This window comes from Balaenoptera physalus (assembly GCF_965194825.1).
Source record: "Balaenoptera physalus genome assembly, chromosome: 20".
Lineage (NCBI taxonomy): Eukaryota > Metazoa > Chordata > Mammalia > Artiodactyla > Balaenopteridae > Balaenoptera > Balaenoptera physalus.
The window spans coordinates 6,631,453-6,657,891 of NC_138901.1; the positions used below are offsets into that span (position 1 = coordinate 6,631,453).

The window sequence follows — 26,439 nt, forward strand, 5'->3', positions numbered from 1 at the left end:
TCCTCGCTGTACAGTCTGTAAACGAAGATGCTGCTGGTCACAACCTCACCAGTGACCAAAAGATGGTCCGAGCCACCTTACCCTACCCCTGTTAGTCTAATCTTAACACAACTTTGGGAGAATCTGGAGCACCACAGGCACAGTTATCTTTCTGTTGCTTGTACAATGCTTTAACAAATATTTCTGATGCTCCGGGATGCAGGGGCATGTGAGTGTGGTGGCATTAAACTCTTTACTAGGACTCTAGGGCCCTCCGTCTTGATGGGACACTCACTCTAATGCCCCAGACCTCTGGGAACCCAATGGGAATCCTGACACTGTCTGGGGAAAGCTGGGGAGCTGCTGATCTCCATTCCCCTGTGCAGGTACCAGAGAGCTCTTTAAGCCACTCCCACTGATTTCATTTCATTCAATAAGTATCTGTTGAGTTGGCCACCATGTGTAAGGCACAGTCTTATCCTGTCCTATCCTCTCTGCCACCTCTGAGCACAAGTAGAGTTCCAGGCATCCCACAAATCCTGCACAGTAATTTCCTAAACTTATCTGATTGTAGGCATCTTCTGGGGGGTCTTGTTAAAAATGAAAGGTTCAGGAATTCCCTGGCGGTGCAGTGGTTAGGACTTGGCGTTTTCACTGCCATGGCCCAGATTCAATCCCTGGTTGGGGAGCTAAGATACCACAAGCCGTGGTGAGGCCAAAAAAAAACCCCCAAAACAAAAAAGACAGATTCCCGGTCCCCAGCCCTGGAGAATCCTGATGCGGGAGGTCTGAGGCAGACCTGGGATCTGTGTTCACAACCAGCTGGGAACAGGACAAACGTCCTTCTGGAATTTTCAAGGGCTCTGTCCATCCATCTCCCAGAATATCTCCAGGAGGGCAGAGATCAAGTGGGACTGAGAAGGAGGGTGCAGGGTCCTGGGCCGCCTGTCTGTGCTGACCCCTGCGTCTGATCTGTGGCCCCTCCTCACGCAGGCCACTTGGGTTTCTGCCTTGACCTGAGTATCACTTCTACCTTTTAAGGGTAATCTTTTGTTTTCCTGTCTTTGTTTCCGTGTTTGCCCCTGAACCACAAACTCCTGGAAAGAATTGTTGTATTTTTATCTTCATGTTCCCGTCTTTGGGCCCAGTTCTTGGTACAACCCAGATCTCCATTAAATATTTGTCAAATAAATGAATAAATGGTGTCTGGGCATAGAGTGCCCCCTGGTGGAGCCAGAGAGTATGGCAGGATCTTGGATCTTGGCTGGAACAGTCAACCTGGAGAGACATGTCTTGGCCCTCGGGTTCAGGGCAGCCCATCCAAGTGTGATGTCACGTGGGGCTGGGGTAGGGGTCCCTGGAAAAAGTCTGAGGGGAAGGGGTGGGCTGGGCCTTTGAAAGATGTGGCTCTCCTAGGATAGGCAGGGCTGGCCAGACAGTGAGACCCAGAGTCTACACTCTTAATCATTCTCAGCATCCATCTATCCATCCATCCATCCATCCATCTATCCATCCATCCATCCATCCATCCATCCATCCATCTATCCATCCATCCATCCATCCATCCATCCATCCATCCATCCATCTATCCATCCATCCATCCATCCATCCATCTATCCATCCATCCATCTATCCATCCATCCATCCATCCATCCATCCACCCATCTATCCGTCCACCCATCCATCCATCCATCCATTCATTTTCAGAGCCACCTTTATGGATCTGACCCTGTGGAAGGACTGGGGATGGGACACCAAATCCCCCAGTCACGTCAAGTCCCCCTGTTTGAGCCCTCTCCTTCTCGGGAGAGTTTTGGTGGTCTAGGGGTTAGAGAGTGGCTCCCTGAATTGAGTTCCCCGGCAGACTTCTGTGCTCCCTCCACCTGCTCCTGGATGTGTCCAGGGTCTGTCTGAAACCTCTTTTCTCCCCCTGCAGCATCCTCCCTCCTCCCTCTTCCTCAGAGCATGATGCCATGCCAGGGCTCCACCCAGACCAGCTGAGTGTGAATCTTGAGGTGCAGTTGGGTAGGGAAAAGGGGGAGGGAGATGGAGGAAGTGGCTTAGGCCACAGCTGTTTTTAAAAAGCTCCCCAAGGGACTTCCCTGGTGGTGCAGTGGTTAACAATCCGCCTGCCAATGCAGGGGACATGGGTTCGAGCCCTGGTCCGGGAAGATCCCACATGCTGTGGAGCAAGTAAGCCCATGCGCCACAACTACTGAGCTCTCATGACACAACTACCGAAGCCTGCACACCTAGAGCCCGTGCTCTGCAGCAAGAGAAGCCACCGCGATGAGAAGCCCATGCACCGCAACGAAGAGTAGCCCCCGCTCGCCGCAACTAGAGAAAGCCCGCACGCAGCAGTGAAGACACAACGCAGCCAAAAATAAATAAATCGGTTAATTAAAAAAAAAAAAAGGCTTGAGGTATAATTGACATAGAACATTATAAAAATAAAGAAATTTTTAAAAAAAGCTCCCCGAGAGAGTCTAATATGCATCCAGGGTTAAGACCCCTGCCAGCTTCTGTGTAAGCAATGTGGTGAACAGGATTGGGAAGCCGTACCAGGATTATGCCTCTTTCTGCGTCACTTCACCAGGCCTCCGCAGTGCCGTGCTATTTCTCCTACCCTCTCCCCCACGTACATACAAACATGCACTCTGCCCGTGACAAGAGCTGAGCCTCTAGAGCTCAGTTCTCTAGAGCTGGAAACCTCAGCAGCGTTTAAGGTTTCATCCTTGGCTCCCTGTGGCCAAAATACATACTCAGAAAGGGCTTCCTGTCAGCAGGGAGTCTTGGGGTGGTGCAGCCTTGAACCCAGATCTTTACAGTGGAGAACATTACCAGCAGGGGAGGGCAGGGGTGTGTGAGACCCACTTCCCTGTCTCTGCTTCCCAACCAGAGGTGAGGCTGCTCCTCCCCCACACCTGCAGCCTCAGCCCCACCCTTCTTCTAGAACAGTCCAAAGGAGGCAGGAATTGGAGCAACAGCGTGACCACATTAATGGGGCAGCTGGACCGTCCCAGGCTGGCCTGAGAGCTGGTGGTCTAGTTGGGCATCTGAGCCCGTCCTGGTCTCACTGGCTGCGAACCAGGAGCCCGAGAGACCCCAGAGCCTGAGCTCTGGCATCTGCCATCCCTCCTGGTCTGCGAGCTGGGCACCGCCCCGTTTCCTTCTCCATCCCTTCCACCCCTTCTCCTTTCATCCCCTCCTTCTCCACCACGGAGGGCCAGCCTGCCTCTCTGAAGCCCCTACATCTTCTTTCTAAGGGACTGGAGCCTTCCTCTTGTTCCTGGTCTACTGGCTGGGGGATCTGGAAGGATCAGTGCCACACACCTGGATACCCGGACAGAAGCCTCTCTACTTCCTGACTTGCAGAGACGGGAACAAAGATACCTGCAGCAGAAAGCTGGCAGTTCTTGCAATCACCGACAGATGGCGACAGGGGCTGCTCATGGCTGGCCAGTTGCGTCTTTGCCGAGATTCTAAGGAAAGCAACTTCTCTAGTCCCTGTTGGACTGCTTCTTGGCTGCCTGACTGGTATTCCCTGGTTCCGGCCACTTTGGGAATCAGGACCAGGCCTGTTGGACCTCCCAGCACCGCCCCATAACCTGCCTGTTCCAAGGCTAGGTTTGGTCATCTGGTCCACCCCAGTTCCACTGTCCAGCCCCTGCTCACTCCCCTCCCCGTCACCCTGAGTCTCCGGGGGCCCTCGTGTGTCCCCTTGGGGCCAACCAGAGATGGGACAGACAAGCAGAGATGGAGCCAGGTGGGCAGACAAGAGTTGAAGCACAGAAGGCACTGGAATTCAGAGTGTGATGGAGCGGATAGGCCTGGTTTGAGCGCACGGAGGGAGGGTCGAGGCCAGGCCAAGGCAGTACGTAGATCTTGCCTGCAGCTCTGCTGACAAACAGGAACCACACCCCTGCACTTAATTCCTGGCTCCCCAGGGAGAGCGAGGTACAGACACCCATACCCTCTGCTGAAAGTTTTTTGATGACTTTATTTCTGGCATCTTGACAGCCTCTCCTGTTTCCTTTCAGTTTTGCAGGAAGGAGGCAGTCAGCTCTTTGATGTAGAAGCATTTGAACAGGAAGTGGAGGAGGGGCAGATGAGGGGGGGAAGAAACCCAAGGAGAAAGGCAGGCCGGGGTCAAGACGATGGATGGGGTCGGGGTGGGGTAGAGAGAGGGTCTTCTGGTTCATCTTCACAACGGGCTTCAACTTTGCTTTTTAAAAATTTAGGTATAACTTACTTTCCATAAAGTTTACTCCTTTTAAATGTATAATTCAATAATTTCTAGTCCATTTACAGAGTTATACAACCATTACCAGAACCCAATTTCAGAACATTTCCTCAAACTTAATATTGACATTATTTTCAGTGAATTTCTCCTTAAAGGCCCAGAATTTATGGGACTTCCCCTTCTGGGAAGGAGAGACGGTACCTTTCCCATAACTTGACACCGGGGTCCCGTTACCAGCCCACACCATGAATTAATATTATTATAAATCTTGCAGCTGTCTAAAGAATAGTCCAATTTCTTGCTCGGTGTGTGTGTGTGTGTGTGTTGCATATCAAAAGCCTTGATTTGTTCAGTGCTGTAATTTTCATTAATCCTTTTTTGGAATCTCTTCTTTGTGTAAAGTACTAAGAGGCTCAGAAAACAGAAGTGGGCTAGACCTCTCGGGTCTCAGGGCAGCACAGGAAAACAGAAAGATGAAGGGAATACACAGGACCCAGGGCAAGGTGAATCAGCACTTCCGGCTCTCTCTTTCCTAACAGGCAGCGTGTATAATACTCAACCTGCTGCCTTGGAACACGAATGGAGAGACAGGCTTTTCTCTAGTCAGTGCTCCCCTATAATGAAGTGCTGTTAATGCTTGGCTTGCCTGCAGTGGTCCTTTGAAACACACACAACACACACATTTCTACCAGCTTCTGGAAATGTCTGCGAGAAGGTCGCTGTGGTGTGAGACAGATGAGCAGTGGGGTCAGGATGGTTACAGGCGTGCTGGGGGTGGGGAAGAAGCTTCTGACCTTCCTGAGGCCTTGGGAGCTGGGGTCATCTTCAGTGTGAAACTCACACATTCAAGCTCAAGGCCAAGTGTGCCCCTCAAAGTCAAATATTAGAAGATTTTTAATGGACCACTTGCTGTTTCATCCCACCCCTACTCTTCCTCAGCACAGGGGCAAGAGCCGCCAGGGACAGTTTTGTCTTTGCCTGGGGCGGCCCTTGGGAAGGAGGAGGAAGCAGAAGGTGGTGGTGGTGATGGGGAGGCCGGGGGTGGGGGATGGGGACTCCCTGGCAAGTTCATCAGTTTGGTTCCCGTGGCCTCATCATCCTGTTCCCCATTGTGCTCCTGGGTCAGCAGTTTGGGCAGCTTCTACTGCCTTCTCGAAGCCATTCTTTCCCTGCCCTGTGCAGTCACCACCCTTTGAGTCATGGGTCATGGTCTGGTGGATGGAAGTTTGGGGATTACTATGGACAGACGTGGGTTCTTACGAGTAAGTTATCTCATCTTTCTGGGCTGTGAGGAGTAGAAGTGAGCACATGTGCATGATGTGTGTTGAGGAAACAGGAGAGTAAATGATGGACCAGCCCATTCACGTCTCTGATCACATTTTAAGCCTCCCTTGAAAGGGGCAGGGCGAGGAGTAGTGTTCCCATTTCACAGAAGGGGAAACTGACTGAACAAGGATACCCAAAAAGCCGGAGTGCAGCTCAGGGCCGGGACACAAAGGCTGGACCCTCCCCACTGTCCTGTCCCCATTGTCACAGTCAGGGGTCCCCCGGAGGCCAGCTCCCCTCACCCACCCCACACTTTCAGTCACGCTCCCTGGAGAGATCTCAGATTATTACCTGTGATTCAGCAGAGACGCTGGAAGCCAGCGCTTGGAGAAGGCTGCCCCCTTAGACCCCTGTCCCTCTGTGCATCCCTGGGCAGCTGGGAGGGGTCTCTTTGTCCATGGTGCTGCCGGTGCTTTCCCTTCCGGGTGTGCAGACCACTGGCCTCTGCTTGAACCTAGTTTGAGGTGTAACTTAGGTGAAGTGCACGTCTTACATGCTCGGTTGGATGGATTTAACACGCTCGCACCATTTTAAGTTCTATCCCTTTCTTCTCCCTGGGGGTGGAGTTTGGCAAGAGGACGAGAGAGAGACCTCGGTGCCCCGGGCTTCTCTGGATTGATCTCCAGTCCGGTTTCGCTTCCACAGGAAGTGCGGTGGGCATGTGAGCCTGGGGCGATGGGGGCCCCGTGTGGTCCCCGCTTTCGTGAGGTCTTACAGTCTTTCCATGAAAAGGAGGGCACGCAGTGACACCTGGGCATAGGTGATCAAATACAGAAAGAGGCATTGCAGGGCACGGAGGTGAAGGAGGGGGCTCAGAGAGGCCGGAAGAAGGAGGGGGTCTTCTGAGAAGATGGCTGAGGATGGCTGTGAAAGAGTGAGTGGCGGGCACGGAGGAGGCTGAGGACGGAGGAATGACCTTGAGGAGCCGTCCACGCCCCTGCCACTGTGGGTGCCCCATCCCCGTGACTGACCCTGAGGAGCTCACGACCATCTCTCTGCAGTGGAGCCAGGAGCGGCCCCAGGGGGACGCTCCCCTCCCGAGCCCCCGCCCCCCCCCCCCAACCACGGTGCCCGGTGAGCTCTGCAGGCCCCCGGGGCACCGGCTCTCGATCCCGGCTCCTCCCTGAGGGTGGAGAGATTCTCTCCAGGTCCAGGTGCCTGAGAGGAAGGACAGGGCCTGCGTGGAGCTGGGGCAGGAAACCTGGAGGATCTCTCCAAGGGACGGTGAGGGCTCCCAGGCTCCTGGCTGGCACTGCCAGCCCTCTGCCCACCCACAGCTTCCTCTTCCTCTCGGTCTCAACCACTGCACGTCCAGACCCAAGCAGAACAGCGTGGTACGGCCGTCACATTGGCGGTGGACGGTAGCCCTGGGACTGTGGGATGGCCCGGAACATGGGCTGCTCAAGCCACCTGGGCCCCCAGAGGGTCAGGCCAGGCTGGGGTAGCTTCCCTAGAGAAGGGCAGGAGGATGAGGTGTGGGCGGTCCCGGGGAGTCCCACGGAGAGGCAGGGCAGGCCAGACGGGAGCTTCGGGGTCAGGCCGCGGATGCTGGTCTCACCCAGGCTCTGGCGGGAGGGAAAGTAGATGCTCCACCGTCCCTCCCCGCTGCTCTGCCCCTGACTGCTTCTCCTCTGGAGTCCATCCCTTTGCCCTATGGATCTTGCAGTGATGAAACTCCGAGCAGGTGCATTCCACCACCACGCAAGCACTTGGAGAGTAGTAGGTGCTCAGCGGGTGTCAGGCAGCCCCCTCCCGGCCATCGCCAACTCACCCAGCTGTCAAGCTCCCCTTCTCCCCACCAGCCACAGGCACCCGCTTCTTTCTGCTTCTCAGCCCAGCCTCTTGGCCACAGTCGACCCACTGCAGTGGGTAAGACACTGTGGGTGAGACACTCCCTCCCTGAGGCCCCCTTGGCTTTCCTTCAAGCTCAGGAGGAGGCAGAGGCAGAGCTGACGGGGAGCTGCTGACCTTCCTGGGGTGGCGGCTCTTAGATTGTGCTGCTGGGCAGAGGGAAGTTCCGCTGAGCGGTCCCACCCTTCAATCTTTTCTGGCCCCTCCCTACCGTTCTCGGGGCTCAATGCTGCTGCCGCCAGTCTGCCCAGGGAGCCCCCACCCGTCACCACGTCACCCTCGCCCGCTGGTCTCTGAGCATGTGCGTCCGCACTGGGAACAGGATCCCAAACTTGGTCAGAGGCTCTATGGTTGCAGGACCCCCCCGCCCCCCGCCACCGCCCCGAGAAGGAGGGTTCAGGCCTGCAGCTGGCAGGTTTCATCTTCCCCTACCTCGTGTGCACTGATGGTCACTAGGGAGCAGTGGGGCAAGTGCCACTTCCTTTATTTTCTGACGTCATGCGGTAATTTTGCATCATTCTATTTCTTGCTTAGGGCGAGCAGGAGGGTGCAGCGGGGGTCAATTCCTCTGGCCCTTTCCTCTTTGCCGTAGTTCAAGTGTTTCTCTACCTTTTCTTTCTAAAGACAAGTGCATCCCGTAGACTGTTTGTAAAGCATATGTCTCCCTAACAAATCCTATTTTCCTATCGCCTTTCATTAGAGGACAGACTTATTCCCTCGGGAAAAGAAACTGGCTTGAGGATACCATTACCTCATATTCAGGTATTTTTATAATTATGATACTATTTACTCCCTCAAATTAGCTATTATTATTATTTTTTAAAATAAATTTATTTATTTCATTTATTTATTTTTGGCTGCACTGGGTCTTCGTTGCTGCGCGCGGGCTTTCTCTAGCTGCAGCGAGCGGGGGCTACTCTTCATTGTGGTGCACTGGCTTCTCATTGCGGTGGCTTCTCTTGTCGCGGAGCATGGGCTCTAGGCGCGCGGGCTTCAGTAGTTGTGGTGCAAGGGCTTCAGTAGTTGTGGCACACGGGCTTAGTCGCTCCGAGGCATGTGGGATCTTCCCGGACCAGGGCTCGCACCCAGTCCCTGCATTGGCAGGCGGATTCTTAACCACTGTGCCACCAGGGAAGCCCCTAGCTATTATTATTGACATTTTACAGGAGTCACGGGTTTTGGTCAAGGTCACGCCAGTGGTACGTGGACAAGCCACAACCTAGCTTCCTGCTTCTTCTCAGTCCGGTGCATCTGCCTCTTAACCTTGACGTTCAAGACCTTGGCAATGACTTTTGGTGGCTGAACTGAAAGATATACATTTCTGGAAACTTTAGAGCCAGAGCAGGAAGGGAAGGGCATTCTGGGGACTCCAGATGGTGGCATTCGGAGTTACTATCTGCAAGCTCTCAGGTGACACATCACACGTTAGGACTAGTTTCCTGTGCTTGTGTGGCCATTCTGGGCGAGCTGGGGGCACTTGTCACAAGGAATATGTGTGTGTGTGTATTTAGAGTCTGAGCTCCCCGAAGGAGGAGTCCCTGCAGGCTTGCTGAGACCTGCTCTGTACTCAGCCCTGAGCTGGGTCCAGTGGGAGCTGCATGGGAAGGAAGGTCACAGACCGAGGACCTTCAGGCCAAGTGGAGGACATGTGTCCAAGACGAGCAATCATTCAGGGACTCTGGGGTCATTGTGCCACCTTGCAGGTCCAGGCGTTGAGCCGGGGCTGCTCCTGGAAGGGCTGGTCCCCAGGGCAGTCGCTCTGTGGATGCTGTCCGGGGCCTTCGCTCCTCCCCCAGGGCGCTCACCCTGACCACCTCGACTACGGGGAAACCGAGGGAGTTACTGGCTGGACCAGGAGGGACCTTGACACTGCGGTTTGGGGGGTGGGAGGGAAGGGGAGGTGAGCTGTGGGACTGGGGAGGGTCTCCTTACTGGAAATACGTACAGAACCTGCGACACGGCCGGGGCGTCTCAGGCCCCAGCGGTGGCCTTGCTCCCTCAACGAAGACCTCCATCTTTTCAGCAGCTCCAGAAACAGAACCGAAAAGAAGCTGAACGAGGAAGCAGCGAAGCATGAGGAAAAGCAGAAGTGGGAGGCTGGAGGCCTGACACTCCTCCTCGAGGGGGGACTGAAGCCTTGGGACCAGCTGTGGCCTGGCGCTGTTGCAGGCGACATCTGTGCTGGAGAGATGGCCTGGTGGTACCAGGCCACGTGGCTGCCCCCAGCTCTGCTGCTTCTCTGGATCCCAGGTGAGGGGCTGCGGGGGGGGGGGGGGGCAGGCCGGGGGAGGAGGGAAGGTGCGAAGGGGAGAGCTGCAGGGGAGGTGTCAGGAGACTCAGAATGGGACACCCTCTGTCCACCGCATAAGGCACACATCCTCGGAAGGGTAGGGCTGAGGGTCTGTCTCCCCTTCTGCATCCATCTGGCCTTAGATGAGCCACAGTGGGGCAAAGATGTGGGCCCGGAGGAGGGGCTTTGCAGGAGGTTTGGGGATGAATTATTACAGGAAGAAGGAGGGCGAGAGGCAGGCACACCAGAGTGAGTGGCAGGGTGACCACCAAGCGCACCCGGGGACATGTTTATTGTCAGGACGCTCCCTGTGGTTCACGGGTCCCAGGGGGTGGAGGAACCTTGGGGACCGGGCAGGGGCAGGCCTTGGTCTCAGGGTCATGGAGGTGAATGACTGTCCAGGGCGGCTTGAGGGGCAGAGGCCTGAGAACTAGGGGGCCAGTGGTCTCCAAGGAAGGGAGATGGGACTCCCATCCCATGGGGAGAGTGGGGCAGAGCAGCTGTGGGACAGAAGGGGGAGGCTTGCTCCGGGGAGAAGAGGGCGTCCTTGCACTTATTTCTATCCTAAGCCTCCAGGAGCTCTCAGGGCTCTCCTCAGATTGCTCCTGCAGTCTTGCTAGGTTTATTCCTAGCATTTTTAATTTGGAGGTTGTTTTGCTTATAAATTGCATGTTTTCTTCAATTCTATTTGCCAACTAGTTGTCAATAGGAAAGCTGTGAGTTTTTGTGTATTAATTTTGAAATTGGTCAGCCTCTCACCACTCATTTTTAAAAAATATTTCTTTATTTGGTTGTGCTGGGTCTTAGTTGCGGCTGGTGGGCTCCTTCGTTGCAGCTCACCGGCTCCTTAGTTGCGGCTCAGCAGCTTCTCAGTTGCGGCATGCAAACTCTTAGTTGCGGCATACATGTGGGATCTAGTTCCCTGACCAGGGATCAAACCTGGGCCCCCTGCATTGGGAGTGGGGAGTCTTAACTTCCCCACCAGGGAAGCCCCACCACTCATTCTTCTACTGACCCTCTAGGGTGTTCATGGGATCTGCCTGCATGGAGGGTTCGCTGTTTCTCTGGTTTCCTCTCTCATTGATCACGGGCTGGTTTGGCCAGAATGATGTCCAGGACAGAGGCGGCAGCGGTCATGCCTGCCTTGTCCCTGACTGGGCAGGTGTCCAGAGTTTCCGTTAAGTGTAAAGAAGGCATCCCCTTGTGTTTTTAAAGACAGCAGCCTCAGGTGTCGGACGCTTTTTCATTATCTAGAGAGATGATTACAGGCCACACCTCATTTTATTGTGCTTTGCTTTATTGAGCTTCATTGATACTGCAGGGGTCTTTTTGTTTGTTTTGGTTTGTTTATTTGTATTTGTTTTATTTTTACAAATTGAATGTTTGTGGCAACCTGCATCGAGCAAGTCTATTGGCTCCATTTTTCCAACAGCTTTTGCCCACTACGTGTCTCTGTCACATTTTGGTAATTCTTGCAATTATTTCAAACCCTCCACCAGCAAAAAAGATTACAAGTCACTGAAGGCTCAGATAATGGGTAGCATTTTTTAGCGAAGTATTTCTTAATTAAGGTATGTACATTGTTTTTTTTTAAGACATAATGTTATTGCACACTTAATAGACCATAGTATAGTGTAAACATAACTTTTATAAACCAAAAACATCATGTGACTTGCTTTATTGTGATATTCGCTTTACTACGGTGGTCTGGAAACAAACCTGCAGTATTGCCTAAGTATGCCTGTAATATTTTCTCCTTTGAACTATTCAAGTGGCGAATTATATTAAGATATTTGGCTGGATTTTAGTTTTGATGTATTATACTGACTTCATGATAAGAATTAGGGAGGTTTTCCTGTTTCTTTATCCTCTGCAAATGTTTACATAAAATTGGGATTGTTTGGTCCTTGAAGGTTTTGAGAGAACTAACTTGTGAAACTGTCTGGCTTTTGCTCCTCTTTTTTTGGAAAGGAAAGAAAAAGGAACTTCTCTTTTTTTCTTTCCCCGCAGCTTTACTGAGGTATAATTAACAAATAAAGATTGTGTATATTTATGGTGTATAATTACGGTGATGTTTTGATACTCGTATACACTGTGAAATAATTACATCATCTCACATAGTTATCATTGGGAAAGGACCCCTTGATAACACTTACCAGTATTGGTCTACATTAAAAAAATCTTTTCTGGGCTAATACTGGTAATTTATACTTTCCTAGAAAAATCACCAGTTTTGCCCAAGTTTACAAATGTTTTTGTAGAGACTTGCAAATTACCCCGGGCTATTTTCTTTTTAATTGTGTATGTGTGTCTTCTCCTTTTTTTCTTGATCTGGCTTCGCACAAGAATGTCTATTTTGTTGTTTGTTACTCCCAAAAGAAAAATCAGCTTTTCAGTGTATGTACTAGTTCCATGGTTTTTCTTTTCCTAATTTACTATCTTCTGCTCTGGCTTTACTCTCTTCTCCTGGGTTGCGTGTGTATGCATGTGTTCCTCTCTCGACTTCTTGCGTTGGATGATTCACTCGTTTATCTGAGATTTAGTGGGATGAGACTTTGCGATTCTAAAGTAAAACGTTAGGACAAAAAGGAACATCCTGTTAGAAGAGATAGAGACAGACAGATAGACAGACAGACAGAGAGGGACAGACAGACAGGGAGAGAGAGATAATGAGAGACAGAGACAGAGACCCACAGAGAGACAGAGGAACAGACAGAGACAGAAAAAAAGAGACAGTGAGAGACAGAGTGAGAGAGACAGATGGAGAGAGAGAAGGACAGACAGAGAGACAGAGACACAGGGAGAGAAACAAAGAGAGATGGAGAGCTAGAGCAAAGGGAAGGTAGACCCTGGAGACAGATGGTTGGGTACTGTGGGTGGGGGTGATGGGGTGACCCAGACCAGGGAGGGGAGCCGAGAGCCAGGCAGAGAAAGATGACAATTCACAGTCAAGGAGAGGCAGGGAATCGAGTCTTGATGTGGGGACCAGGAGCAGCATCTTAAATGAAGGAAGGGCTGGGACAGACATTTATCTATTAAGCACTTGGTATGTGTCAATTTTACTGATTTTTGTTTCTCTAGAAAATCACACATTCATCCAGATTTACACATTTATCTGTAGAGAATTTCTGCAAAGGACCGTCTCTGATTCTTTTAATTTTCTCTGTCTCTGTGATTATTTTATCTTTTCATGTCTTCATTCAGCTGGACAGAGGGTTATCTATTTTTATTAGATTGAATTTTCTGAAATGTCTTTTTTCTTCGTCAAAAATAGTAGAATGCCAGCAATTTCGTATGGTTCAACCTAATATTATTTGCCAGGCATTTTACACCCATTATCTCATTCAACACCCCCAAATGTCATGTGAGGCTTACCAATCATCACCACATGGCAGATTAGGCATCTGAAGCTCAGAGAGGTTAAGTTACTTGCCCCCAGAACACACAGCAGATATGTCATAGAACCGACAAAACCCAGATTCTTCTTCTGCCCTTTCCACTTCACCGTGGCAATGGCTACAGAGCATCTCAGGAAACGTCACACCTGTAACGGGGCTAGGAAAGGCTTCTCTGAAGGGCCTCTGCCACCCAGGCCAGGAGAGGACGTCCTGATGGGCCCCCGGGAGCGGGAGGATGGGAGTTTACAGTCAGCTTTGGACACCGGTGGACTGAGAGCTGCGTGGGGTGGGAGAGGTGCTCACACCCAAGTGTTTGTTGAGGGCCTACTATGTGTCGGGCACTTGTAGACATTGAAGATATAAGAAGAAGGCCCCCGGGGTTTACATTCCAGTGTCTTCAAGTGATTTAAGAACCTGAAAAAGCAAGTGAAATAAAAGAGTTCTAACTCTAGCAAAAGAGAGCAAGCCACCCCTCCCCCACCACTCTGGAGGCCTGATCACAGAATTACAGGGGTAGTGAGGAGTGGTACCCAAATGCATCAGGGAGGGGGACGTGTCCTCGGCTTGGAGGCTAGCATTACCGTCACATGCATCATCTTAGTGCCCCAACTCCCCTTAGCTGAGGACTCTCTGGGAAAATGGCAGACATAAAATCTTAGAAACAAAACATGAGCTTCCAAAAAAAAACAAACACTAGCTTCCCTTGAAAATTAAGTCTACAGGAGCTGGGCAAACTGAAGTAAGACCCAGGGTGAAATGAAGGTTGTCATCAGTAAACTTTCTGTGTGTGTGAAGGATTTTTTTTTTTTAATCCACAAAGTTTACCAAGTGTATCCAGTCTTTTTTTGTGAAATATTTGGCAGCCCTTTCTTGGCCTTGGTGCATATTCCCTTGGTGGGAACAGATTGCTGTGAGTGGTTCTTCAGGTTACTGAGCTGCTCAGGGCTCAGGGTGAGATGCTCTCCCTCAGGAAGAGCCGGGTGCTTGGAGGCGAGTTCTTATTGTCCGGAGAAGTTCGGAAGTGGGAGGTCCCTGGTTGGTGAGGGGTGGGAAGGGCAGAGGAAAGGAGGTTGGGATCTGGAGGAAGGAGCTGCTGTGATCAAAATCTTAGGGGTGTGGGCTTCCCTGGTGGCGCAGTGGTTGAGAATCCACCTGCCGATGCAGGGGACACGGGTTCGAGCCCTGGTCTGGGACGATCCCACATGCTGCAGAGCAACTAGGCCCGTGAGCCACAGCTACTGAGCCTGCGCGTCTGGAGCCTGTGCTCCGCAACAAGAGAGGCCGCGACAGTGAGAGGCCCGCGCACCGCGATCAAGAGTGGCCCCCGCTTGCCGCAACTAGAGAAAGCCCTCGCACAGAAACGAAGACCCAACACAGCCAAATAAATAAATAAATAAATTTATTAAAAAAAAAAAATCTTAGGGGTGACAGCGTGGACGGGGAAGGACTCTCTGGCTGATGGGAGGTGGCTGGCATGAGATGGGGGAACACTGGGGGGTGACCCCCAGGGCGCCCCTGACCCAAGCCCACCTAATGAACAGCCAGACTCGGTTGTGTTTTCCAGGCTGTTTGTCCCTGAGTGGCCCCGGAAGAGTGACAGGCATCGTGGGGGGATCCCTGAGCGTGGAGTGTCGGTACGCGGAGAAATACAGAGACAACAGCAAATACTGGTGCAAAGCCCCATGTTTGTTATCGTGGAAGATTGTGGAGACCAAAGCGTCAGAGGGAGAAGTGATGAGGGGCCACGTGTCCATCAGGGACGATCCTGCAAACCTCACCTTCACAGTGACCTTGGAGAGCCTCAGAGAGGACAATGCAGGAACGTACGAGTGTGGGATCACGGTACCATTTTCACTTGACCCCACCGTCCACGTTGTGGTGTCTGTGTTCCCAGGTGAGCCGTGCACACCCCTTCCCCCTGTACCAGCAACAGGGTTACCTGAAGAGTGTCAGGTCAGAATAGCCAAGGCAGAAATCTGATCAGAGACCAAACTCTGTGTGTGTGTGTGTGTGTGTGTGTGTGTGTGAGAGAGAGAGAGAGAGTCAGGGCGCTGGCACCTCTCCTCAGTCTTGAGCGATGGGAAGGTGCCTGTCAGGGGAAGGGGAGGCCGAGAGAGTGAGTGTGCCAAGGAGAGAGGAGGACGTGCTGGGGGCAGCCCCATAGAAGGTGGGGAGCTGAGTGGAGAGGAGGGACGGTGGGGGGTGTCCGGGTGCCGAGTGCAGTGGGAATGCTAACAGGATCTACAGTCCAGACAGCCGTCTCTGGCAGGCAGCGTGTGGCTGTGACTTGGGGTTGGGGGAGAACGAGCCTGGGAGTGGGAGTGACTGTGGGCCCTCCAGAGGACCCTGACCTCATCAGCGGGATGGAATCGGGACTGCTGGGGACCTGTGTCCTGTTTGGAAATGCTCGCTCGGCCCCGGGAGGGTCCTGGGGAGACTTTGGCTGCAGGCTCCTCCATCCTGCCCTCTTCCTGAGTGAACATTTTGTGTGAAATCAAACAATAAAGGTATTGGCGAGTGGTGGGAGAGTCAGAGAGCGCTCCCTGGGTCTGATTTGTGTTTCTGCACCAGCACCAGTGTCAACCCGCCCTACTACTGTGGCCGAGACCTCGACAACCACAATCAGTATTTCAACCATGTCATTCACCACCCTGGCCATAGCGAGTCCCACCTACAGCGCCAGCAACGAGGAGGAAGCCATGCAGGGGTGGGGGTAAGGCGCCCGAGTCCCCATGTCTTGGAGGCGGGCTTCCTCTTGTCCATTTGGGGTCGGGAGCCCCATCCCTGTTGGCTGGGGACCTCTGGCTCCCTTGCACCCAGGCTGGAAGCCGGTCTGTATCTCCTAGCTTGGGTTGTAGGGGTCAGGGTGAACCTGCCCTGGGCTCTGAGAGAGGGCTCAGGCCGGGCAGAAGCTGGGGGTTGGATGGAGGGAAAGTAAATTTAATGAGAGCTGACGATATCCTACCAGGCACATACTAAATGCCTCACATGAATGTTCTCATTTGTTACTCACGACCTTTACCGTTATTACCCTCATTTTACAGACCAGTAAACCAAGGCTCTGAGAGGTTAAGTGATTGGCTGGGTCATGCAGCCACTGAGGCAGGCTAGGCTCCCAAGCCAAGTTTGTGAGATTCCAAAGTCTTAGATTCTTTCTTCTAAATTCGTGATTCTCGATCCTTTTTTTTGGGGGGGGGAGGCCAAAAACCCCAGGAGAATCTGACAACATTTATAGATTCTCTCCCCAGAAAATACATACTGTCAGAAACCATTTCTGGGGTTCACAGACTCTCTATTCTGACACCACCTGGTGCCCTGCCAGTTGATTCCGGCACTGACCACCTGGAGTTAGCACAGACCCCAGCGTCCCATAAGACTCCTAAGGCTCAGTCCCATAAGACGGCTGACTTCAGAAATGCCAGAGCACTTTGCGGATTCCCCAGGTCATCACATTTCTGATCAATTGGATGCCAATTTGGGGGTTCCCATGGGAAGTGCTGTGCTTACAGTTTTATCATAAAGGATAAATGTCAGGACCAGCCAATGGAGAGAGACACTCAGGGCGAGGTCTGGGAGGGTCCTGAATGCAGAGTTTCCGTGCCCTTTCCCAGTGGGGTCAGGGGACATCACCCTCCCAGGACATTGATGTGTTCACCAGCCAGGAAGTTCCTCCAAGCCTTAGTGTTCACAGTTTTTATTTGGGTCTCATGACGCAGGCATGACTGATTGAGTCATTGTCTGCATGACTGACCTCACTCCCCAGCCCCCCTTCACTTCCCTGAAGGTCAGGCTGGCTCAGAGCCCCAGATCTCTAATTACGTGGTCAGTCTTTCTGGCGACCAGCTCCCATCCTGGGTCATGCCATCTCTCAGCAAAAACTCAGGCAGATCTAAGGGGCTCGTGAATAACAAACGTACTCCTATTACTAGGAAAATCCCAAGGATTTAGAGTCTTCCTTCCAGGAGCCAGGGGCAAAGGCCAGTCAGGTTCTTTATTACATGACACCCCCAAGGCCCCTCCACTGGCTTCCTGACAACCCAAGTGACAATCCTAATAACAAGCAAGGTGAAATGCAGGCCCCAAATATGCCACTTCCAGAAACTGGCTCTGCAGATACACACCTGGGGGACAGAGCTGGGTTTTGTATGGCTGAAGCCTATGCAATTTACAGGGGGCGGGGGAGTGCATCTTTAAGAAAAGACTAGAGCATGATAGATGCAAACCAGGCATTAAAGAAGGGGCCCGAGCAAGTGAGGGACCAGAAACCCCAGGTTATGTCAGCTTCCCAGGAGCTCAGCTGCTGCTCGTCCAAATACGAAGTGGTATAGTTACAAGGTGATTTTTTGCAGCCATGTTTGTAATTGAAGTCGACTGGGAGAAATGCCCATAGAGAGGGAAGAGTTAAATAATTTATGGTCCGGCCATGCAATGGAATACTATGCAGCTGTAAAAAAAAAACAAACAAACAAAAAAACACACCCCGAAGGACTTCTTTACGTACTGACACGGAAAGCTCTCCAAGATGCATTGTTAAGTAAAAAAACTAGTGTTTATACTCTGCCTCTTTTGTGTGAAAAAAGGACATCTATAAAAATAATATACATTCGTATTTTCTTGTATCTGAATAAAGAGCCTCTGGAAGGTTCTTAGGTACACCGTGTGTGTGTCTGTGGGGGGATTTAGGTAGATGGGGGATGTGTAGAAAGGAGACTTTATACCATCTACATTTTTTCAATGGGACCTTATCTAACTATTGAACAAGAGAGGGAAGACATGATGTCCCACCTCACCCTCTCTCCCCTCAGGCTCCAAGTGCCGCTGGCCTTGTTGGCACTTCTGCTGCTTCTGTTGGCGGGCATCTCACTGCTGGCCTGGAGAATGGTTCAGAGACGGATCAAAGGTGAGTGAGTTCCTTACACCTGCCGCCCCAGGGTAGGCAGGCCCCGCCCACAGCCTCTGGTCTTCGAGGCTCTGTGTCCTGGTGCCCAGAATGGTCCTCAAGAATGCATCCCCTGAGACCACATATCCTGGGTGACCCTAGAGGGCAGACCCCAGAGGCGGTGTCCTGGCGTGGCGGATCCAGGCTGTGGGAGATGGCTCCCCGAAAAGAGGCGTTTCCCACAGCGGGGCCTGGGGTGGGTGCTGGTGCTTCTGTCTAAACCCTTCTGTGACCTCCCACACTCTCCAAAGTCCAGGTCCCCACAGGACAGTGAAGGCCCTCTGCAATCTGCCCATCCTTACACTCTGGAAGGCAGCTGTTTCCCAACTTCTTCTGCGTTTGCTCTGGGCACCTGGGGTGCCCCCCTGCCTCTCTGTGGCTCACTCCTGCTGGGCCCTAAGCACTGCTCTCAGATTTCCTTTCCTCTGGGACCTTTTCTTGGCCCCCAAAGAGCAGCTTAGGGGCCCTTTCTGGGTGGACCTCGGTTCTTCCACCATCATAGCCCTTTTCACACCAGATTGTCACACCTGCTTCCCTGCCTGCCTGCCTACCAGCCTGTGCAACTCCTTAAGATCAAGGACCCTGGCTCAAGAAAGTACAGTACTTGTTGAATGAATGTATTATTTAATATCGTCCCATCGGGCGCCCCAGGAAGCTCCAGGCATCTTGTGGTCCAGTCGCTCTTTTCTGAGCTCAGATTAAAAGAGAGAACGTAAGGTGCACCCAGCATCCTGTCCGGCGCTCAGTAAGTAGGTGCTCAATAAACAGTTGAGCAAATTAAATAAACAGAAGAACAGAGGAACCAGTGACGCTGTGGTCTTGTTGCTGGCTGGAGGACCAACTGTCACCTGGAGGAGAGCAGGTTTCTGCCTGAGCTGGAATGTGAGCCTTAAGTTTGCTTACTGGGCTGAGGGTTCTTGATTCCATGTGCACAGGGTTCTGGGGGGATGTTCATTCGTAGTTACCAATGCTGAGCTTTTCAAGGTTGCTCTGCTCCATAGCTGCAGTGCTAACTGGGAGTTGGTACTTTCTGGGGGCCGGGTGGAGGGGACCCTGCATTACTCTCTCACCTCCAGCCTCCCCGTGGGGTTCAGCCTCTCCCCCCAGCACAGCTCAGGCCTTTAGGAGAGAAATCAGCCTCAGCATATGTGTCCTTGGTGGATGGAAAGAAAACCACTTCCTCTTCCCCATCTGCTGTTTCCCATATCATTTTGGGGAACCCTCCCCCTAAACTTCAGCCCATACTGCTTACCACATGGGGGTTTTCCCAGACTGGATTGCCTCAGATCTGTGGGTCCCGGCCATCTCCACGGTGCCCTTTCACCTAAAAAGCACTGCCCCCCCCCGCCACCCGCTTAAAAAAGGGATGTGTGATCGCTGTAGAAAATTGGAAGAGTAAGCAAAGCACCAAGAAGGAAATCAACTCACCATAATAAATAAAAACGGAAGCTCGCACCACCTAGAGAAAACCAACCACGGGCATTTGAGTCACGCCCTTGCAGTCCCTTGCATATCTGACTTCTTAAAATGTTTGCATCATACTGTAATTCCACTTTTAAACCTTAACATATTGTACGATTTTCCCTGCTAATAATGTTCTTCTGAAAATCCCTGACTCAGAGTTGACTTGTGCGGGTGGGTGACACCTTGTTACGTGATCTTTGTTTAACAGGAGGAAGGTTTTCTGTTCAAGTAGGCTGACTGGCCCTCCCCTGCTCTGCGTCTCAGCTCCTGTGTCCTGGCTGCACCCGGGGTTGCCTACCTGGTGTCCTTGCCCCTCCCGCCTCAGCCTGATGCCTGCCCTACCACCCACTCATGGTTCTTCGCCTCAGCCCACTCTTGTTCATTCATTCATTCAATCATTCACTCACTCAGCAAAGCTGTCCTGAGCACCTATTGTGCACCAGGGCCTGTGCCGGGCTCTTGGGGACACTGTCATGACCAGGATAGACTGGGTCCGCCTTCAGGGTGCTTCCCGTCCAGCTGGCTGCCACCCAACTCTTTCAGTGCCAACTTCCCTCCCCAGGAATGGACGCCCATCCCTTCCTCACCAGCCCCCTTCCTCCTTCCCATCAAATCACCCATCTCAGCTGAAGGGACGGAGGGTAATGGGGCACTCACCTGCGGCATTTGGAACAAAATGTGTTCATATCTCAGAGCCCCTGGTTGCATGTTCCGCTGAGTCAACTGATGGGGCTTAGCAAACACTTCTGTCGTACGTGGCCTTGTGTCTGCTGAAGGTGGGTATCTCACCTTTGACTTTGGGGCCCCCTCCCTGAGGCTGGACAGCGTCTCCCCGCAGCATTTAGTAGACTGGGCTCTGGAGTTGCCTGGCGCTGCACCCAGACCTAGGGCGTTCTGGTTGCGTGTGCATCACCTGTTCCCCATCGGCTCCTGGGGCCCCGGGTTGAAAGGGCCAGGGGTGCACAGAGTTTTGCTCGGAGGCAGGACACCTGCAGAGCCACGCTGCAGGAGCCAGAAGCAAACGGCTCTGTGACCTGAGCTGCGATCCCTCAGAGCTGACAGGGCCTCGTGTCTGGGAGGGACAGACTCCCAGGCCAGGGGGTCAGAGCAGATGACCCTTGTGACTTTGTATAGTTTGATGCGGCTCTAGGTCTCTGCAAGGACACTGCCTTTTGTTTTATTATTTTATTTTAAAAAATTTAGGGCTTGTTAAAACACAGATAGCTGGACTTCATCCCCAACGTTGATAATTTAGTACATCAGCAGTGGGGCCTGCAGATCTGCATTTTTTTTAATTGCGGTAAAAAAAATACCTACCGTAAAATTTTTTTTTTTTTTTTTTTTTGGCTGAGTTGGGTATTTGTTACCGTGTGCAGGCTTTCTCTAGTTGCAGCGAGCGGGGGCTACTCTTCGTTGCGGTGCGCAGGCTTCTCATTGTGGTGGCTTCTCTTGCTGCAGAGCATGGGCTCTACGCATGCGGGCTTCAGTAGTTGTGGCTCACGGGCTCTAGTTCGCAGGCTCAGTAGTTGTGGCGCACGGGCTTAGTTGCTCCACGGCACGTGGGATCTTCCCCGACCAGGGCTCGAACCCGGTCCCCTGCATTGGCAGGTGGATTCTTAACCACTGCGCCACCAGGGAAGCCCCCTACCATAAAATTTGCCATCTTAACCATTTCTAAGTTTACAGTTCAGTAGAGTCATGTACATTTACATTGTTGCAAAAGAGACTTCTAGAACTTTTTCATCATACAGACACTTCCTTTTAAATGAGTGTCCTTCCTTTCTTGTCTCTCCCACCTGGGAACTTTTTTTTTGTTTTTGGCCATGCCACGCAGCGTGCGGGATCTTAGTTCCCTGACCAGGGATCGAACCCATGCCCCCTGCATTGGAAGCATGGAGTCCTAACCACTGGACTGCAGGGGAAGTCCCTGGGGAACACTTTTATGAGTGACTGTTTGGAGAACTACCTTTGGCCCCTCTCCGCAAGCTGGAGCCTTCCTGCTCATTCGTTTATTCATTCATTTCCTCATTCACTAGTTCACCCATTCAACAAACCCTTGAGTTCCTACCATGCTACCGGCCTGAAGCGATGGGTCCCCAGGGCTGAAGTCTCTGGGGAAAGGCTTTCCTCCGGTTGGACCATAGGGATCCCCATCCCTGACCTGCTCTGGGATTCAACCTCCTTTCTCTTCTCTTGTCTCTTTAGCTGGTGAGAATCCAGAGCCTCCCCAGAACCCCAGTCAGGTAAGAAAGGCTACTGCAGGAGGTGTGTCTGGGTAGCTGGGGGGACCACAGAGGATGTTTGGGGCCTGCACTGTCCCATCAGCCAGTGGAGGTCTGTGTGGATCACACGTGGATGGAGCGAGGTGCTCACCCCGAACGGGAAGGACAGTGCCTGGGAGATCCGGTCACTGGGTCATCATGAACTCTAGCCAGTCTCTTCCCACTCCAGGGAAAGTGGGGTGAGGGAGGGTCCTCCCAGCCCAGCTGTTGATCTGACCACTCAAATGCTCCCCAGAGAGGACCAGAGTGTGGGAAGGGGGAGGCCGAGTGGGAAGGCTGGGACACTGAGAGCAGAGAGGGAAAGGGGAGATGCTTGCAGAGAAGGAGGGACAGAGGGCCCTCTGGGCTGGACCGTGGAGGGGCTCTGTGGACACCCAGCAAGCCCTCACACCTCATGCCCACCCTAGGCTGCTGAACAGAGTGAACCCTGCTATGAGAATCTAGAGCTGCAGATGTGGCCCCTTCTGGAACAGCCCGTTAGACCCACCCAGGAGGAGGTGGAATACAGCAACTTGGTGAGTGCAAGGGCCCAGCTCCCGTCACAGGGACCCCGGGCTATGATAGAGTCATCACCTTGTGGGGTGGCAGCAGGCAGAGAGGCGAGTGAGGGGATCCACAGTGTTTCTCTAGGACAAGGACACGTAGAAAACGGGGCAAGTGTAGATTTTGCCAAAGGTTGTTGTCCTTGTAGCTGGGGGTGAGGGGGGTGGGGTGGGAGATGAGGGAGCTATTGAAATGGCCAGTGATAATCAATAGTCAATAAAGTACAGCATTTATTAGGCACCGACTACGTACCGTACACCCAACGTTAAAGACTATGACTTCTCACTGTTTTGGTCCTATCATCTCTTTGGAATGAACTCTGCTTTTCAGATTTTTATCAATGACCCCCTATGGGGTCAACCCTTCGGCACAGCCATTGTAAAGTAGAATAATGGAAGAGGTTGCCTCCCAACCCCACCCGGCCCAGGGTCGTAAGCCACCCACTAGTGGAACAGTTTAGACAGAGGCTGAGGGATCAGTTGTTAGAGAAGATGAGGGGGAGATTTAAGCATCAGACACGTGGCCCTGAGACTAACAACATCCTTGTTTTTCTAACTTGGTGACTAATGACCTCAAAGTAGACCCCAGGGAATCCCCCGGCTCTGAGGCCTGGGACTTTGTGCTGTGTCTTGACCAGGTCGGGTGGAGCAGGAGGGTGGACAGGATCTTGGAGACCAGGCCTTGCAAGAGAAAGAGGCCAGGACAGTGGGGAAGGGTGGAGCCACCGCCCCCCAGTGGAACCTCTCTAAGGCCCTGTCTGGTGTCTCCCAGACTCCACCCTCAGCTGGGGGGTTCCTGCTTCCCCTGCCTCTCCTGAGCCTCTGGTCTCTGTCTCTGCAGGGGCTCCCCAGTGAAAACCTTCACTACACCTCCGTGGTATTTGATTCCCGAAGCCAGGATTCTAAGACGGACAGAATTCCCTCCCAGAAGCCCCAGACGCAGGAGCCAGTATACAGCATGGTTAAGAAGACATAAGCTTGTGTCTCCAGCCTTGCCAACCGGAGGGCTCTGTGGGTCACAGGAGGCCCAGGGCTCAGCCCCCACCCACGTCTGCCTCCACCTGCTCCCCTTGATGGTGACCGACAAGGCAGCTGGGCTCCCCAGGCCTGTCCCTCTTGTGCCATCAGCCAGGCTGGCTTCATTGAGGACGACCGGGAATGGGGTTCTGGATGGACATGTGGGAAACCTTCCATCCTACTGGCTCTCGATGCATCTCTCCTGTCTTCTCTGCTTCATCCCAGCCCTGTGTGTGGAGGGCAGGAGCTCAGCCCCATGTGATTCCAGGAAAAGATGTGGCTCATGTAGGGTGGTACCTTCGAATAGCTTTGTAAATCACAGCCCCATGGAAATGTCTGGGATTGCTGGGGAGTGGGGAGAACTGATGGAGAGACAGAAGAATACAAAGGCACTGAAGGCTGGGTCCCCCTCATCTTACAGACAAGGAAACTAAGACCCAGAGAGAAGAGAGTCTTGCCCATGGCTCCAGAACTAGCGGCACGTTTCTCTGGACTCTTAGGTTTACTGTTAATATAAGAGATATTAATAAAGTTTAAAGTATCTTAAGAGAGAAGAAAAAATTAAAAGAAAAATCCTTCCTTTTGAAGGCTGAATAATATTCCATTTATGTATATATCACATTATGCTTATCCATTCATCTGTCAGTAGATACTTGGGTTGCTTCTACGTTTTAGCTCTTGTGAAAAATGCTGTTACGAACATGGTGTACGAGTATCTCTTCGAGACCCTGCTTTCAATTCTTTTGGGTATATACCCAGAAGTGGAATTGCTAAATCATATGATAATCTATTTTTAATTTTTGAGGAACTGCAATACTGTTATCTGCAGCAGCTGTACCATTTTATATTCTCACCAACAGTGCACAAGGGTTTCCAATTTCTCCACATCCTTTTCAACACTTGGTTTTGTTTTTCCGGTTTTTGTTTGTTTGTTTTTTTTAATAGTAGCTATCCTAATGGATGTGAGGTGGTATCTCATTGCAATTTTGATTTGCATTTCCCAAGTGATTAATGATGTTGAGCACTTTTCATGTGCTTATTGGCCATTTGTATATCTTCTTTGAAGAAATGTCTATTCAAGCCTTTTGCCCATTTTCAAATTGATTTTTTTGTAGTTGTTGAGTTTTAGTTGTCTATATATTCTGGATATTAATCCTTGTCAGATATACGATTTGCAAATATTTTCTCTCATTCTGTGGGTTGCCTTTTTACTATGTTGATAGTGTCTTTAGAGCACAAAACTTTAAAATTTTCATGAAGTCCAATTTGTCCATTTTTTCTTTTGTTGCCTGTGCTTTTTGGGTCATATTCAAGAAATCATTGCCATATCCAAGGTTGTGAAGATTTTGTCGCATATTTTCTCCTAAGAGTTTAATGGCTTTAGGTCTGACATTGAGGTCTTTGATCCATTTTGAGTTAATTTTGTATATGCTGTTACGTAAGGGACCAACTTAATTCTTTTGCATGTAGATATCCAGTTTTTCCAACACCGTTTGTTGAAAAGACTGTCCTTTCTCCATTGAATGGTCTTGACCCCCAAGTCAAAAATCATTTGACTATATATGTGAGGGTTTATTTCTGGACTCAATTTTATTCCATTGGTCTATGTGTTTGACTTTATGCCAGGATCACTCTCTCTTTTTTTTTTTAAATTAAATTATTTATTTATTTATTTTTGGCTTAATTGGGTCTTCGTTGCTGTGCACAGGCTTTCTCTAGTTGTGGCGAGCGGGGGCTACTCTTTGTTGCGGTGCGTGGGCTTCCCATTGCAGTGGAGCACGGGCTCTAGGTGCACGGGCTTCAGTAGTTGTGGCACGTGGGCTCAGTAGCTGTGGCTCTCGGGCTCTAGAGCGCAGGCTTAGTAGTTGTGGCACATGGGCTTAGTTGCTCCACGGCATGTGGGATCTTCCCAGACCAGGGCTCGAACCCGGTCCCCTGCATTGGCAGGCGGATTCTTAACCACTGCACCACCAGGGAAGTCCCCAGGATCACTCTCTTTTAATTACTGTGGCTTTACAGTAAGTTTTGAAACCAGGAAGTGTGAGTCTTCTAGTGTTGTTCTTCTTTTTCAAGATTGTATTGGCTATTGGGGGTCCCATGAGATTCCATATGAATTTTAGGATGGGGTTTTCTATTTCTGCAAAAAATGTCATTGGAATTTCGATAGGAATTGCATTGAATCTATAGATCACTTTAGGTAGTATTTTTATCTTAACAACATTAAGTCTTCCAATCCATGAACATGGGATGTGTTTTCATTTATTTACATCTTCTTTAATTTCTTTCAGCAATGTTTTGTAGTTTTCATTGTACAAGTCTTTCACCTCCTTGCTTAAGTTAATTCCTAAATATTTTGTTCTTTTTGATGCTATTGTCAATGGAATTGTTTTCATAATTTCCTTTTCAGATTGTTAACTGTTAATGTACAGAAATGCAACTGATTTTTGTGTGTTGATTTTGTACCCTGCTACTTTGCCAAATTCATTTATTCATTCTAACAGGGTTTTTTTTGGTGGAATCTTTTTGGGTTTTCTACATATAAGATCATATCATCTGCAAACAGATAATTCTACTTCTTTCTTCCCAATTTGGATGCCTTCTATTTCTTTTTCTTGCATAATTGCTCTGGCTGGGATTTCCAGTACCACGTTGAATAGAAGAAGCAAAGTGGGCATCCTTACCTTCTTCTTAATCTTAGAGGAAAAGCCGTCATTCTTTCACAGTTGAGCATGATGTCCACTGCGGGTTTTCTATATATGGCTTTTATAATGTTGAAGTAGTTTCCTTCTATTCCTAGTTTGTTGAGTGTTTTTATCATAAAAGGATGTTGAATTTTGCTAAATGCTTTTTCTGCATCAATTGAAATGATCACATGGGCTTTTCCCTTCACTGTGTTAATATAGTGTACTACATTGATTAATTTTTATGTTGAATCATCCTTGCATTCCAGGAATAAATCTCACTTGGTCATGGTGTATAATTCTTTTAGTATTTTGCTGAATTCTGTTTGTTAGTATTTTGTTGAGGATTTTTGCATCAGTGTTCATAAGAGAAATTGGTCTTTAGTTTTCTTTTCATTTTTTTTCTTTTTTTTTTTTAAACTAATCT

The 26,439-nt window shown here is 50.8% G+C and overlaps 1 protein-coding gene across 2 annotated transcripts; it reads left to right on the plus strand.

Moving 5' to 3' along the window:
• The first annotated feature begins 4,533 nt into the window (after positions 1-4,533).
• Positions 4,534-26,412, plus strand: LOC309651006 (CMRF35-like molecule 8). 2 transcript variants are annotated; one of them, XM_082443215.1, is made up of 8 exons: positions 4,534-6,422; positions 9,426-9,649; positions 14,652-14,981; positions 15,659-15,800; positions 17,893-17,987; positions 21,696-21,733; positions 22,180-22,287; positions 23,156-26,412. In XM_082443215.1, the coding sequence occupies exons 1-8, from the start codon at positions 6,409-6,411 to the stop codon at positions 23,288-23,290; spliced, it is 1,086 nt and encodes a 361-aa protein (XP_082299341.1). In that variant the 5' UTR covers positions 4,534-6,408; the 3' UTR covers positions 23,291-26,412. The 2 variants fall into 2 exon arrangements, with proteins under 2 accessions (XP_082299341.1, XP_082299340.1); XM_082443214.1 differs by lacking the exon at positions 23,156-26,412 and having other exon boundaries at positions 22,180-23,030.
• Positions 26,413-26,439: the final 27 nt, after the last annotated feature.